We start from the raw sequence: 15,455 nt of genomic DNA on the forward strand, positions 1-15,455 counted from the left end.
TTTCCTATTTTGATGATATTGTAAATAATAGCTTTACGTTTCTTTTGCCTGGTTTTGACATACAGAAATACAATGGATTTTTTTTTTTTTTTTTTTTTTTTTTTGAGATGGAGTCTCGCTCTGTCGCCCAGGCTGGAATACACTGCCACAGTCTCGGCTCACTGCAACTTCCACCTCCCGGGTTCAATCAATTCTCCTACCTCAGCCTACCAAGTAGCTGGGATTACAGGTGTGCCACTACGCCCAGCTAATTTTTGTATTTTTAGTAGAGACGGGGTCTCGCCATGTTACCCAGGCTGGTCTCGAACTCCTGGCCTTAAGTGATCCACCACCTCAGCCTCCCAGAGTGCTGGGATTATAGGCGTGGGCCACCGTGCCCGGCCTCAATTTCTGATTACTAACTTTGTCTGTCATCCTTGCTAAACTTTTAGTTTCATATGCTGTCCTCCTCTTATATTTCTTTTCTATCTTCTTTTTAATTCATTCGGTATGTTTATCTAATATTACTTCTTCCTCTTTACTAATTTTTTTGTTTTTTTGGATCAGAGTCTCACTCCATATCTCAGGCTGGAGTGTAGTGGCAGCAATCTTGGCTCAATGCAACCTCTACCTCCCGGGTTCAAGTGATTCTCCTGCCTCAGCCTCCTGAGTAGCTGGGGTTACAGGCATGCATCAGTACATGCAGCTAATTTTTGTAGTTTTAGTAGAGACGGGGGTTTCACCATGTTGGTCAGACTGGTCTTGAACTCTTGACCTCAAATGATTCACCTGCACTGGCCTCCCAAAGTGCTGAGATTACAGGCTTGAGCCACCATGCCCGCACCCCTTTACGAATTTAAAATTTTCTGTTCTTTTGTTAATTGTCACAGAAGTTAGACCATGTCATCTATAATCCCAGCTGAGCAAGACAGGAGGATCGTTTGGGCCCAGGAGTTTGAGACCAGCCTGGGCAACACAGCAAGATCCCGTCTCTTTGTGTTTTTTGTTTGTTTCGAGATGGAGTTTCACTCTTGTCACCCACGTTGGAGTGTAACAGCATGATCTCGGCTCACTGCAACCTCCATCTCCTGGGTTAAAGTGATTCTCCTGCCTCAGGTTCCTGAGTAGCTGGGATTATAGGCATGTATCACCACACCTGGCTAATTTTTGTATTTTTAGTAGAGATGGGATTTCAGCAGGTTGGTCAGGCTGGTCTCAAACTCCTGACCTCAAGTGATCTGCCTGCCTAGCCTTCCAAAGGATTACAGGCATGAGCCACTGCATCCGACCTAGACCTCACCTCTTTCAAAATTATTTAAAAATTTGAGGCCGGGCATGGTGGCTCACTCCTATAAGCCCAGCACTTTGGGAGGCTGAGGTGGGCAGATCAACTGAGGTCAGGAGTTAGAGACCAGCCTGGCCAACATGGTGAAACCCCATCTCTACTAAAACTACAAAAAATTAGCCAGCCTCAGTGGTGGGCACCTGTAATTCCAGCTACTTGAGAGGCTGAGGCAGGAGAATCACTTGAACCTGGGAGGCGGAGGGTGCAGTGAGCTGAGATCATACCACTGCACTCCAGCCTGGGTGACAGTGTGAGACTTTGTCTCAATAACATAACATAACATAACATAACATAACATAACATAACATAACATATAAAAATTTGAAAAAAAATTACAACACGCATTTTTAACTTATCAAAGTTCAGTCACACTTCCTGCTTCCCTAATGACAAAGGAAACTTAGAACACTACTTCATTCATCACTATCCCCCCTCACCCATAGATTTATATTCTATATTTAAATTTTTTAATCCCCAAGACTACAGTTTTATACAATTGATGTTTATTTAGATTTGCCTTCATATTTACCATTTTCTCTGCCCTTCATTTTTTGTCTTGCATCACAGATCTTGTATGTGAGATCACTTTTCTTTTGCCTGAGATATATACTTTTGTGTTTCCTTTAGGGAGGGTCTGACAGTAATTGTCTCAGTCTATTTCTGAAAATATCTTCATTCACTGTTCCTTTTTTTAAGAGACAAGATTTCACTATGCTGCCCAGGCTGGTCTCAAAGTGATCCTTCTGCCTCAGTCTGCTACCAGGCCCAGCTTTGTCCTTGGTCTTCAAAGATGTTTTTGCTGGGTAGATTCCAGATTGACACTTACTCCTCCCTTAGCACATTAAAAATATCATTCCATTGTCTTCTGGTTTCACTGCTGCTATTGTCACGCTCTCCCTTTTCTATAGGTATAATTTATCTTCTCTCTGACAATTTTTATGAACTCCTTTTTGCCTTTAGTGTTCTCCAATTTCACAAGAATATGTCCAGGTAGGGATACTGTATTTATTATCTTGAGATTATTTGGCTTCTTAAATCTGTGGGTTGATATTTTTCAGTGGTCTTCAAAAATGCTCAATCATAATCTCTTCAAATGTGATGATTCTATCCTCCATGACTCTTAACCTGTTATATTTTCCACTTCTTGTCTTCTGGGTAATTGCCTTAGATTTGCCACTTCTCTCTTTAAATGTGTCTAATCTATCATTATATCCATAGAGGTGGTGGTGGTGGTGGTTGTTTTAAGACGGAGTCTCGCTTTGTTGCCCAGGCTGGAGTGTGGAGTGGTGCCATCTCAGTTCATTGCAACCTCTGCCTCCAGGTTCAAGTGATTCTCTTGCCTCAGCCTCCTGAATAGCTGGGACTACAGGCATGCACCACCACACCCAGCTAATTTTTGTATTTTTAGTAGAGACAGGTTTTCACCATGTTGGCCAGGCTGATCTCCAACTCCTGATCTCAACCAATCCACCTGCCTCAGCTTCCCAAAGTGCTGGGATTACAGGACTGAGCCACCATGCCTGGCTCCAATGAGTTTTTATTTCACATTTATAAGTTATATTTTGTTATTTTTTAAATGTTTTTATAGTTTCCTGTCTCGTGCTGATATGTTCAAGTCTGTCCTTTATTTTTTAAGTAGAATAATCATATTAATTTTATAATTTGTGTTTGATAATTTTTAAATCTATAGTGGCATGTTTCTGTTATGCTGGTTCTTGCTCATGCCTTTTCTCGCAGATTTAATTGTTTCTATTGTGAGATGTTCATTTTCTCTGGAAGTTTATTTGTGGAAGTTCCTTGAGGCCCGAAATAGAGTGAGTTTCCTCCAGATACCATCTGATTGCTTAAGGTTTTCTGGAACTCAAATAAGAGCCAGCTTGTGGTTCCAAATCCTTAGCAGGTATTTTCCTCCACTAAAGTGTCTAAGACATTCAATGTTATTTGCAGTCCCCAAAGGCAGGGAGAGAATAATTATTTGTAGATCATCATTACATTAATGGCATAGTTCTGGCAATGGTAAACTACTGTTGGCAGGCAAGCGACATCTGGTCTACCACCTGTTTGGTAACTATAGTCTCACTGGAGCCACACCCACTTGCTTATGTATTATTGTCTGTGGCTTCCTTTTGCACTACGACAGCAGAGTAGGTATAATAGGAACTACGTAGCTGGAAAAACCTAAAATATCTACTGTCTGACTCTTTCCAGAAAAAGTTTAGTAACCTCTGGTTTAGTCCACTAGGGTACCAGCTTTGTGGGGTGATCTCCCCAAATCAAGCTCTGACTCTGGTCTCCTAAATTTTATGAGTCAGTGAATACCAAAATTGATGTCCACCATGTTTGGCTAATGCTATTAGTGTAAAAAGAGCTATCAGAGCTGCAGTGCTCTGCTTAACTCTCTGGTTTCCTCATTCAGTACCTGTTGTGGAAATGCTTTTTTGTTAAGAGCATATTCTTTCTTAAGGATTGATTTTTTTTTATTTGATATTTTATGCAGGAGTATTCTCATTTACAGCAAAAGATTAATCCAGGTATTTATCCTGCCGTATTATTAGAAATTGAAGGTTGAATATGTTTTCAAGAATTTTAAAATATGGCCTGGTGTGGTGGCTCACACCTATAATCCCAGCACTTTGGGAGGCTGAGGTGGGTGGATCACTTGAAGTCAGGCATTCGAGACCTGGCCAACATGGTGAAACTCCGTCTCTACTAAAAATACAAAAATTAGCTGGGAATGGTGGTATGAACCTGTAATCCCAGCTACTTGGGAGGCTGAGGCAGGAGAATCTCTTTTTTTTTTTTTTTTTTTTTGAGACGGAGTCTTGCTCTGTCGCCCAGGCTGGAGTGCAGTGGCCGGATCTCAGCTCACTGCAAGCTCCGCCTCCCGGGTTCACGCTATTCTTCTGCCTCAACCTCCGGAGTAGCTGGGACTACAGGCGCCCGCCACCTCGCCCGGCTAGTTTTTTTTTTGTATTTTTTAGTAGAGACGGGGTTTCACCGTGTTAGTCAGGATGGTCTTGATCTCCTGACCTCATGATCCGCCCGTCTCGGCCTCCCAAAGTGCTGGGATTACAGGCTTGAGCCACCGCGCCCGGCTGGAGAATCTCTTGAACCTGGGAGGTGGAGGTTGCAGTGAGCAGAGATCACACCACTGCACTCCAGCCTGGGTGACAGAACAAGATTCTGTCTCAAAAAATAAAATAAAATAAAATAAAAAATAAAAATAAAATAGTAATGCTCTTTTGACTCCATTTAACCAATCCACCAAATTAACTGATACAAAACATACTGATACCCCAGGCATACTAAACATTCTCAACTAGTAAACTACTATCTAGTATGTCTATGTACTTCTGCTCATTAGTTGCTACGTATCAAGAATTAGTCATATTTGTACCCAAATATATTTATGTAATTATATGTATTATTATTATATATAATTAAAGATAATATAAGTCGCTGAATACCAGTGTGAAAGAAATGTTTGGTAAAGGTAAACACTACATTCAACATTGAGATTTGAGGGACAGGAAGATATGAATATACAGAATGTATAAACTGACTTGGTAATGTTTTATTTCTTTTGCTGAGTGGTAGATCCACTGATGTTTGTTATATTATTATTATTTTTTTTTTTTTTTGAGGTGGAGTCTTGCTCTGTCGCCCGGACTGGAGTGCAGTGGCCAGATCTCAGCTCACTGCAAGCTCCGCCTCCCGGGTTTACGCCATTCTCCTGCCTCAGCCTCCCGAGTAGCTGGGACTACAGGCGCCCGCCACCTCGCCCGGCTAGTTTTTGTATTTTTAGTAGAGACGGGGTTTCACTGTGTTAGCCAGGATGGTCTCGATCTCCTGACCTCGTGATCCACCCGTCTCGGCCTCCCAAAGTGTTGGGATTACAGGCTTGAGCCACCGCGCCCGGCCTGTTTGTTATATTATTATTATATATTTTAGCAATAGGATCTTCCTTTGTGCCCAGGCTGGAGTGCAGTGGTACAATCATAGCTCACTGCAACCTTGAACTCAAGCAATCCTCCTGTGTCAGCCTCGCAAAGCTAGGGCTATAGGCACAATGGAGACAGGTCTCACTATGTTGCCTCTGGCTGATTTCAAACTCCTGGCCTCAAGAGACCCTCCTACATCAGCCTCCCAACATTACATTATTTTGAATCTCTTTTCTCTATCAAGTATTCCATAATTAATGTTAAAAATAATTGTTTCTATGAAAAGTTAATCCCTGGGACGACATTAAAAGCAAGTTGTTTAAAAATTGTCCTTCTAGGTTTGAGAAAGGGATAAAAATGGGCTGGGCGTGGTGGCTCACACCTGCAATTGCTTGAGCCTAGGAGTTTGAGACCAGCCTGAGCAATAGAGTGACACTCTATCTCTACAAATAGTAATTTTTTAAAAATTAGCCGGGTGTGGTGCCGTGCACCTATAGTCCCAGCTACCCAGGCGGATGAGGTGGGAGGATCACCTGAGCCTGGGAATTCGAGGCTGCAGTGAACTATGATTACACCACTGCACTCCAGCCTGGTGAAACTGTTTTCAAAAATAAAATAGTCGTAAAATTTAGTAAGGTTTTATAACCAGACCGCTTCATGAACACTTTTAAATTTCTTGTAGTACTTTAAAGCAATCTAAATGATCATTATTGACGTGCTTTCAGAAAGACACTGCCTGTTGTCCCAGGTACTTGCCAGGCTGAGGCAGGAGGACCACTTCAGTCCAGGAGTTCGAGATTGTAGTGTGCTAAGACCATGCCTATAAATTGCACTCCAGGCCGGGTGCAGTGGCTCACACCTATAATCACAGCACTTTGGGAGGCCAAGGCAGGCGGGTCACCTGAGGTCAGGAGTTCAATACCAGCCTGGCCAACATGGTGAAACCCTGTCTCTGCTAAAAATACAAAACTTAGCCAGGCACAGTGGTGCACACCTATAGTCCCAGCTACTTGGGAGGCTGAGGCAGGAGAATCGTTTGAACCTGGGAAGTGGAGGTTGCGGTGAGCTGAGGTTGTGGCAAGCTGCGGTTGTGATGAGCTGAGATTGCACCACAGCACTCCAGGCTGGGCAACAGATCAAGACTCTGTCTCAAAAATAAATAAATAAATAAATGATTAGCCACTCCAGTCTGGGCAACATGGAGAGGACAGGAAAGGAAGGAGGGCTGGGGAGGGGAGTGGAGGGGAGAGGATCAGAGGGGGAAGAGGAGGAAAGGAGGAATGAAATGAAGGGAGAAGGGAAAGGGTGAAGGAAAGGGAAAGGGAAAGGAAAAAAGGAAGGGAAGGGGAAGATGGAAGGGAACGGGGAAAGGAATAGGAAGGCACTGCAAAACTCTAATCAGCTGAGCCGTACTCAGAGGACTTGCCCTACAAGCGGAAAATCAGCAAATGAACTTACATCTATCTACATGTGTATGCTTTGGGTCAATATAAAATGTTTATCATGGCTCTTTCTAAGAAGCATGTTTAAATTAGGTAACTGCATTCAATCTCGATCATGTTAGATAAGAGGGCTTCTAGTAGATAGTATCACATTACCAAAGAGTGTACCATATACTTTAGTGTATGATAAAATAATTATGTTTCCTAATTATCTGAGGCTTCTTAGTTGGTCAACAGATGATGCTAATGCCAATGAGGCCAAGTTCTAAATTTCTTATGTTCTATGGCCTCATGCTATGCCTTGAAACCTGGTTCACTATAAACATAGAAAGAAAGCTAAAGAATATGGATAAATGTACTAATAAATATTACAAAAACTCTTCCAGATTGTATATTCTTGGGAGAATATATAAGACAAGCTTAAGGCCGGGCGCGGTGGCTCACGCCTATAATCCCAGCACTTTGGGAGGCCGAGGCAGGCGGATCACAAGATCAGGAGATCGAGACCACGGTGAAACCCCATCTCTACTAAAAATACAAAAATTAGCCGGGCACGGTTGCGGGCGCCTGTAGTCCCAGCCACTCGGGAGGCTGAGGCAGAAGAATGGCGGGAACCCGGGAGGCGGAGCTTGCAGTGAGCCGAGATCACACCACTGCACTCCAGCCTGGGCGACAGAGCGAAACTCCGTCTCAAAAAAAAAAAAAAAAAAAGACAAGCTTAAAAGCATTTATACATCAGTTATGTAAAAAAAAAAGCTTAGAAAACCTACATAAAGTTATTAATAGAAAAGATTCAATTTTTCTTTATACTTTTTTATGTTTTCCAAATATGCTCCAATTACATTGAAATGTTATTTTTAAAAAATTAAATTTTTAAATTATATATGGCCCGGCTGGGCACGGTAGCTCATACCTGTAATTCCAGCACTTTGGAAGGTCGAGGCAGGTGGATCACCTGAAGTCTGGAGTTCGAGTCCAGCCTGGCCAACATATAGTGAAACCCCATCTCTACTAAAAATAACAAAAATCAGCCAGGTGTGGTGGCGCATGCCTATAATCCCAGCTACCCAGGAGAATGAGGCAAGAATATTGATTGAACCCGGGCAGTGGAGGTTGCAGTGAGCTGAGATAGTGCCACTGCACTCCAGCCTGGGCGACAGAGCGAGACTCTATCTCAAAGTAAGTAAATAAATAAAAATAAACTATATGGCCCAATTACCTGAGGTCAGGAGTTCAAGACCAGCCTGGCCAACATGGCGAAACCCCGTCTCTACTAAAAATACAAAAATCAGCCAGGCGTGGTGGCGCATGCCTGTAATCCCGGCTACACAGGACACTGAGGCAGGAGAATCGCTTGAAGCTGGAAGGTGAAAGTTGCAGTGAGCCGAGATCGCACCACTACACTCCAATCTGGGTGACAGAGTGAGACTCTCTCAAAAAACAAAAAAAATTAATTAACTAAATTAAATTATATGGCCCAATGGCATAGTGCTATTTTTAATTTTATATTTATTGATATCAGTTTGGTAAAATTTATTACTTTTTTTAAAAGCTTTGAAAATAACTTTATAAAACTAAAATTAACCTTTTCCAGAGGTAATCTTTGAAGTACTAAAGAAAAGACTGCCATGCTGAAGATCCATCATTTCTCCCTTCAGCTTGTCCGATGCAACATCAACAAGGGCAAGTTCATCAGCCAAATCCTAAAATACATGAAAGTTCTGAACAGAATGTTCCTACTTAAGTTTTAGGAGAATAAGAAGAATTTTCATGTGGCTACTTGATAATTAAAAGACTCTCATATTTTAATAGGAAAAAATGATATAAAAATAGTTTTTCAATGAGCCTGGGTGACTGAAAGTCAAGGTAAGTAAACATTAGGATGTAGCAAAAATTATTGTTTGACTTCACATAATTGTCAGAACTTTTCAGAGTTGGGGGTTTTTTTGTTTTTGTTTTTGCCATTCAGATAACAATTTGAAACCAAGGAAAATAAAATGATTTCAAAGGCTTTTATTTAGCCTTTATTTTTGTGTTTTTTGTTTTGTTTTGTTTGAGATGGAGTCTCTCATTCTGTCACCCAGGCTGGAGTACAGTGGCACAATCTCAGTGGCAACCTCCGTCTCCCAGGTTCAAGTGATTTTTGTGCTTCAGCCTCCTAAGTAGCTGGGATTACAGGTGCCTGCCACCACGTCCGGCTAATTTTTGTATTTTTAGTAGAGACGGGGTTTCACCATATTGGTCACGCTGGTCTCAAACTCCTGACCTCAAGTGATCTGCCCACCTCAGCCTCGCAAAGTCCTGGGATTACAGTCCTGAGCCACTGTGCCTGGCCAGGATTTTATTATATTTAATCTTAAGCCTAATTTCTGAGTTGGCTGAAGCTGCTTTTAGTATGCGTTGTTATGGCCCAGACAGGAAGGTAACCACTTCTGATGAACACTTATTGTTTTCATCTGTCTAGCGTCCCTTTTTCTGGTAATAGAATTGCTCTTTTCCATGGGAACCCATTCCATGTGTTTCAGTGCAGTACAACTAACATTGGTCTTCCAAGCTTGGGGTAGATGGGCATAAAACCAGACCTAGCCAATTGTTCCATCCTTTCCTTCTGGTCACAGAAATCAGTTCATAAGTGGACATATGGCCCAGGTATAAGAAACAAGCATGTCTATGAAGTTTGAAATGGAAGATGGAAGATTACATCTCACTTTTCTTTGGAATCATAAGCTCTAAGAATAACACACAAATCTAAGAACATAGTAAGGACTGTAGAGTTGGAGAAAAAACAAGAATCTAAGAACAAACTGTACAGCCATCTTTACTACCACATAGAAAGACTCTAAGAATTAAGCCAACAGAGAACATCTAAACCAAGATATGCAAAGACTATGTCTTGATATGTCTGAACTTCAGAATCCGGTAGTACCTGATGCTAATTTTGCCCTATTTCCAGTTACATGAACAATACATTGTCTTTTTCTGCTTACCCTAATTTAAATTGGGTTTTTGTCACATGCAACAGAGTACGGAACTATATAGAAGGAGTGTATTCATTCAGATTTCAGTGGCCAAAGGCGTAAGGAAAAGAGGTAAAAGTCCCTGGCCGGGCGCGGTGGCTCGCACCTGTAATCCCAGCACTTTGGGAGGCCAGGGCGGGTGGATCACCTGAGGTAGGGTGTTCGAGATCAGCCTGGCCAACGTGGGGAAATCCCATCTCTACTAAAAATACAAATATCAGCCGGGCGTGGTCGCAGGCGCCCGTAATCCCAGCTATTTGGGAGGCTGAGTAACAAGAATCGCTTGAACCCGGGAGGCAGATGTTGTAGTGAGCTGAAATCATGCCACTGCACTCCTACCTGGGCGACAAGTGCGAGACTCCAGCTCAAAAAAAAAAAAAAAAAAAGTCCCTACTTACAGGCAGGCGCAGGGGCTCATGCCTGTAATCCCAGCACTTTGGGAGGCCAAGGCAGGTAGATCACAAGGTCAGGAGATTGAGACCATCCTGGCTAACATAGTGAAACCCCGTCTCTACTAAAAATAGAAAAAATTAGCCAGGCATGGTGTGGAGGAAGCCTGTAATTTCAGCTACTTGGGATGCTGAGTCAGCGAATTGCTTGAACCTGGGAGGCAGAGGTTGCAGTGAGCAGAGATTGTGCCACTGCACCCCAGCCTGGCAAGAGAGCAAGACTCCGTCTCAAAAAAAAAAAAAAAAAAAAAGATGGGAACAATAAACACTGGGGACCCCAAAAGCAGAGAGGGAGGAGGGCATAAGTATTTTAAAAAATACCTATTGGCAGCCAGGTGTGGTGGCTCATGCCTGTAATCCCAGTACTTTGGAAGACCAAGGCAGGCAGATCACTTGAGGTCAGGAATTCGAAACCAGCCTGGCCAACGTGGTGAAACCCCATCTCTACTAAAAATACAAAATATTAGCCAAGCCTGGTGGTGCAAGCCTGTGGCCCCAGCTACTCAAGAGGCTGAGGCAGGAGAATCGCTTGAGCCCGGGAGGTGGAGGTTGCAGTGGGCCAAGATCACACCACTGCACTCCAGCCTGGGCAACACACAAATCCTGTCTCAAAAAAAGAAAAAGAAAAGGAAAGTCAGAAAAAGAAAGAAAGGAAAAGAAGAAGTTTAAAAAAAAAAAACGGAAAAGAGAGAGAGAGAGGAAAAAGTCAGAGGACACATAATTGCTTTCAAGGGATTAACCTGGCAACCCTGAATACATCGACATATACAAGACTCTGAAGTGCTCACTTGATTTTGATTTTCAGCCACAGGATGGGCTTCTCACTCACCTTCAGTAAGATACTAATAGCACAGGCCATGCCTACGGCACCAGTTCCAACAACAGTAATTTTACACTGGGAGTTTTTATCATCCTCAATTAGCTTCTCAATTAGCTGCTCCTTGACAGTTGACATTTGGAGAACCTGATAGGGATAATGCAATTTCATTGGATTAACCACACTGAACATCTAAAGAACTACTTCTTAAGTTTGCAGAATGTTGGAGCCCGGAATGGGGGGAAGCCAAGGAAATAATTTCCTGGTCAAACGGTGCGGGGAGGGTAAAGCAAGGCGCAGTCTACCAGGCAATGGGAGGGCTTGGGCACTAGCGGGCTTTTGGATTTCTCCCTGCCCCCAGCCACCACTTTCACCCCAGCATCACATGCTCACAAATGCTTTGCTTGGCGCTATCAGTACAGAAGAACCAAAAGGGCAAAGCACCACCTTTGAAGGAAGGCACAGAAGTAACACCAGAAAAATACACCAACGACAGTTGAGGCTCGAAGCCCGGCGACGGTTAACCTCCCAGGATCTTGAGACACGCACGTTCCCACGCACGGCTCTTGTGCGTCAGCACGCAAGCTCCGCCCCCCGCCGGCGGAGGCGCAGGCATATGGATGTCTTCCCTGCGCTGGAGAGCTGAGTGGGTGGTAGAGGTTCAGATCACCGAAATGTTGGTGGGAAGAATTCTAGACTGGCCCAAAGAGTGTGCAAGACGGGGATATCCATGCATTATTTACAGGATTTTAAAAAATTATTAACTTCTGTAACTGAATTTAGGACTGAGTGCTGAAATAAAGTTAGAATTTCTCTTGAGAGAACAGAGGGTGGTAATGAAACGCAAAGATGCGAAGATCCTTTCAATTTACAGCAAGAAATTGTTAATATTTATAACTCATGGCCGGGCGCAGTGATTCACACTTGTAATCCCAGCACTTTGGGAGGCCGACACAGGTGGATCACCTGAGGTCATGAGTTTGAGACCAGCCTGGCCAACATGGCAAAACTCTGTCTCTACTGAAAATACAAAATTAGCCGGGCACGGGTGGCACATGCCTGTAGCCCCAGCTACTCGGGAGGCTGAGGCAGGAGAATCACTTGAACCCAGGAGGCAGAGGTTGCAGTGAGCCAAGATCGTGCCACTGCACTCCAGACTGGGCAACGACAGAAACCCCATATATATATCTCTCTCTCTCTCACAGAAGGGGACACAACCTCCTCCATCTTTTGTCGAGTATTGCATTTGAACCTTTTTCAAAATCCAAAATATAATTTATTTTTCTTATAATAGCCTGTAGTGTTGTTATTGTTGTTGTTTTTGAGTCAGAGTCTTACTCTGTCACCCAGGCTGGAGTGCAGAGGCGCGATCTCAATTCACTGCAACCTCCACCATCTGGAATCAAGCAATTCTCCTGCCTCAGCCTCCCAAGTAGCTGGGACTACAGGCATGCACCACCACGTCCGGCTAATTTTTGTATTTTTAGTAGAGATGGGGTTTCACCGTATTGGTCAGGATGGTGTCCAACTCTTGACCTTGTGATCCGCCCTCCCAAAGTGCTGGGATTACAGGTGTGAACCACTGTGCCCAGTCAGTATTTGTTTTGAATATGGTTCAGATTATACAATAACCCTGCTTTAAGCCCTTCAGTGGCTTCCCATTACACATAGAGTAACCCACTTTTACCACAACCTAGATCTTCAAGATTTGGCCTCCTACCCCCACCTCTGATATCATGTCAGGACACTCAATACACTCCCTTCCAACTAGGCTTTGGACAGTTTTTTTGGATCAGGACTTTTTGCTGTTCTTTAAACCAAGAAAGCTCTTTCCCTAGCCCTTCTCAAGGTTAATTCCTCATTTTCAGTTTTGCATATACATGCTCTGGCTTTCCTTGACAAATATCAACTACTATCATTTCCTGTATATCTCTCTCATGGCACTTTTCTCAACCAACAACTAGCCTGAAGCTAGAGGCCACCTATAGCAGACAGGAGCAGCAACCACTTGGTCCTATACCTCTACAGCAACCTCATTTATTCCCAGACTGAGAGGGAGATTGCTGGCCTGAATGGACTGGAAATTTAAGCTCTACACCTGCCTCAGGCCCCTGGCGGCCAAGGAAGTTATCAGCTTGGTGGTGGCCAAATTGATGCTAGGTGACTAGAACTGGCTCTTCATCCATCCCTGCCCAAATACTCCAAACTTACTTAACATTTCGTTTACTTGATTGCAGTAACTTTAGGAAAACCAAAATTTGTCTTTATTTATTCTTGTACATTGCAACATTTACCAAAGTATAGTAGGTACTCACTAAAGAATTTTGAGGCCAGACATGGTGGCTCACACCTGCAACACCAGCACAGCACTTTGGGAGGCTGAAGCACAAGGAGCACTTCAGCCCAGGAGTTCAAGACCAGCCTGGGCAACATAGGGAGACCCCCCCCCCCATCTCTTCTCTAAAAAATAAAAATAATTTTTTTTTTTTTTGAGACAGAGTCTCACACACTCACCCAGGCTGGAATGCAGTGGTGCGATCTTGGTTTACTGTAAGCTCCACCTCTGGGTTCACACCATTCTCCTGCCTGAGCCTCCCAGGTAGCTGGGACTATGGGCGCCCGCCACCACGCCTGGCTAATTTTTTCTATTTTTAGTAGAGACGGGGTTTCACCGTGTTAGCCAGGATGGTCTCGATCTCCTGACCTTGTGATCTGCCTGCCTCGGCCTCCCAAAGTGCTGGGATTACAGGCATGAGCCACTGCACCCAGCCAAAATAAAAAAAATTTAAAGAATTTTTAAAGAACATGGCTTTGAAGTACTGAGTTTTATTTTGGCAACATGGGGGAAAAAAATGGAAGTAGAACCATGTTCTGAGCATCACATTTGCTTCTACACTAACTGGCAACTTCTTTGAGATGGGCATAAGGCCTGCTTAATTTAGTTCCCAAGGTTACTAAGAAAAAAAAAAAAATCAAGGCTCCTTGTAGAGTTGGCCTACTTCATGCCTGGGGGAGGAAAGTACAAAGTGAACCTAGAACATTTATTTTGCCCATAAGCAAGGAAGTTTTACAAGATTGCATTTGAAAATTCATGAAAGAGTAATAGAATCAATTTCACTTTTTTCAGTCATGTTAGTATTGGCTAATTTATTGTATCAAATAATATAAAATTAATGTAAATTTAAAAAATTTTAAAGACTGAAGGTGACTCAGTTTACAAAAGGCAGGCCGGGTGCAGTGGCTCAAGCCTGTAATCCCAGCACTTTGGGAGGCCAAGGCAGGCGGATCACGAGGTCAGGAGATCGAAAGCATCCTGGCTAACACGGTGAAACCCCGTCTCTACTAAAAAAAATATGAAAAATTAGCCGGGCGAGGTGGCGGGCGCCTGTAGTCCTAGCTACTCGGGAGGCTGAGGCAGGAGAATGATGTGAACCCGGGAGGCGGAGCTTGCAGTGAGCCGAGATCACACCACTGCACTCCAGCCTGGGCAACAGAACGAGACTCTGTCTCAAAAAAAAACCAAAAAAACAAAAAAACACAAAAGGCTACAGGATTAAGTACAGGCTTCTTTTTGTGCTAATTAAATTTTTTTTTTTTTTGAGACAGGGTCTCACTCTGTCACCCAGGCTGGAGTACAGTGGCGGGATCTTGGCTTACTGCAACCTCTACCTCCTGGGCTCAAAGGATCCTCCCACCTCAGCCTCCCGTGCAGCTAGGACTACAGGCGCCCACCACCACGCCTGGCTAATTTTTTTTTTTTTTTGTAGACAGGCTTTTGCCATGTTGTCCAGACTGGTCTCGAACTCCTGGGCTCAAGCAATCCACCCACCTTGGCCTCCTAAAGTGCTGGGATCCCAAGCCACCACACCCAGCCTATATTCTAAGATTAGATAATGGTGATGGTTGCCAACTATATGAATACACTAAAAATCCACAGTATGATACACTTTATAGCTGTGTCCAACTCCTTGAACGTGAGGACTCTTTAGGTATTGGTGGGTATCAAGATTATGAACTTTTTTTTTAGCTCATCAGCTACAATTAGTGTTAATGTATTTCTTTAATTTTTATTGAGATTCTTGCTCTGTTGCCCAGGCCCGAGAGCAGTGGTGCCATCTTGGCTCACTGCAATCTCTGCCTCCTGGGTTCAAGCGATCCTCTCAGCTCAGCCTCTTGCGCTTCAGCTTCCCAAATAGCTGGAATTACAAGTACAGGCCACCATGCCTGGCTAATTTTTCTATTTTTAGTAGAAATGGGGTATCATCATGTTGGCCATGCTGGTCTTGAACTCCTGGCATCAAGTGATCCACCCACCTCAGCCTCCCCAAGCGCTGGGATTATAGATGAGCCATCACACCTGGCACGTGTTAGTGTATTTAATGTGTGGCTCAAGACAATTCTTCCAATGTGGCTCAGAGAAAGCAAAAGGTTGGACAACCATGCTTTAAGATAATTCCTTCTCTTA

The 15,455-nt window shown here is 43.5% G+C and overlaps 1 protein-coding gene across 2 annotated transcripts in view; it reads right to left on the minus strand.

Annotated features, from left to right (window-relative positions):
- The window catches only part of LDHC (lactate dehydrogenase C), a 53,881-nt gene extending 42,307 nt beyond the window's left edge, over nucleotides 1-11,574 (minus strand). The window contains exons 1-3 of one of the 2 annotated variants that reach the window (XM_033207804.1): nucleotides 11,438-11,574; nucleotides 11,003-11,137; nucleotides 8,293-8,410 (exon numbers count right to left, since the gene is read on the minus strand). In XM_033207804.1, coding sequence (XP_033063695.1) covers nucleotides 8,293-8,410; nucleotides 11,003-11,128 — 244 coding nt within the window. In that variant the 5' untranslated portion in view covers nucleotides 11,129-11,137; nucleotides 11,438-11,574. Of the gene's footprint in view, nucleotides 1-8,292; nucleotides 8,411-11,002; nucleotides 11,138-11,383 lie in introns of both variants that reach the window. The other variant, XM_033207805.1, reaches the window with a different exon arrangement.
- Between the last annotated feature and the right edge of the window lie 3,881 nt (nucleotides 11,575-15,455).

Source organism: Trachypithecus francoisi, unplaced genomic scaffold (genome assembly GCF_009764315.1).
Source record: "Trachypithecus francoisi isolate TF-2019V2 unplaced genomic scaffold, Tfra_2.0 Lachesis_group8, whole genome shotgun sequence".
NCBI lineage: Eukaryota > Metazoa > Chordata > Mammalia > Primates > Cercopithecidae > Trachypithecus > Trachypithecus francoisi.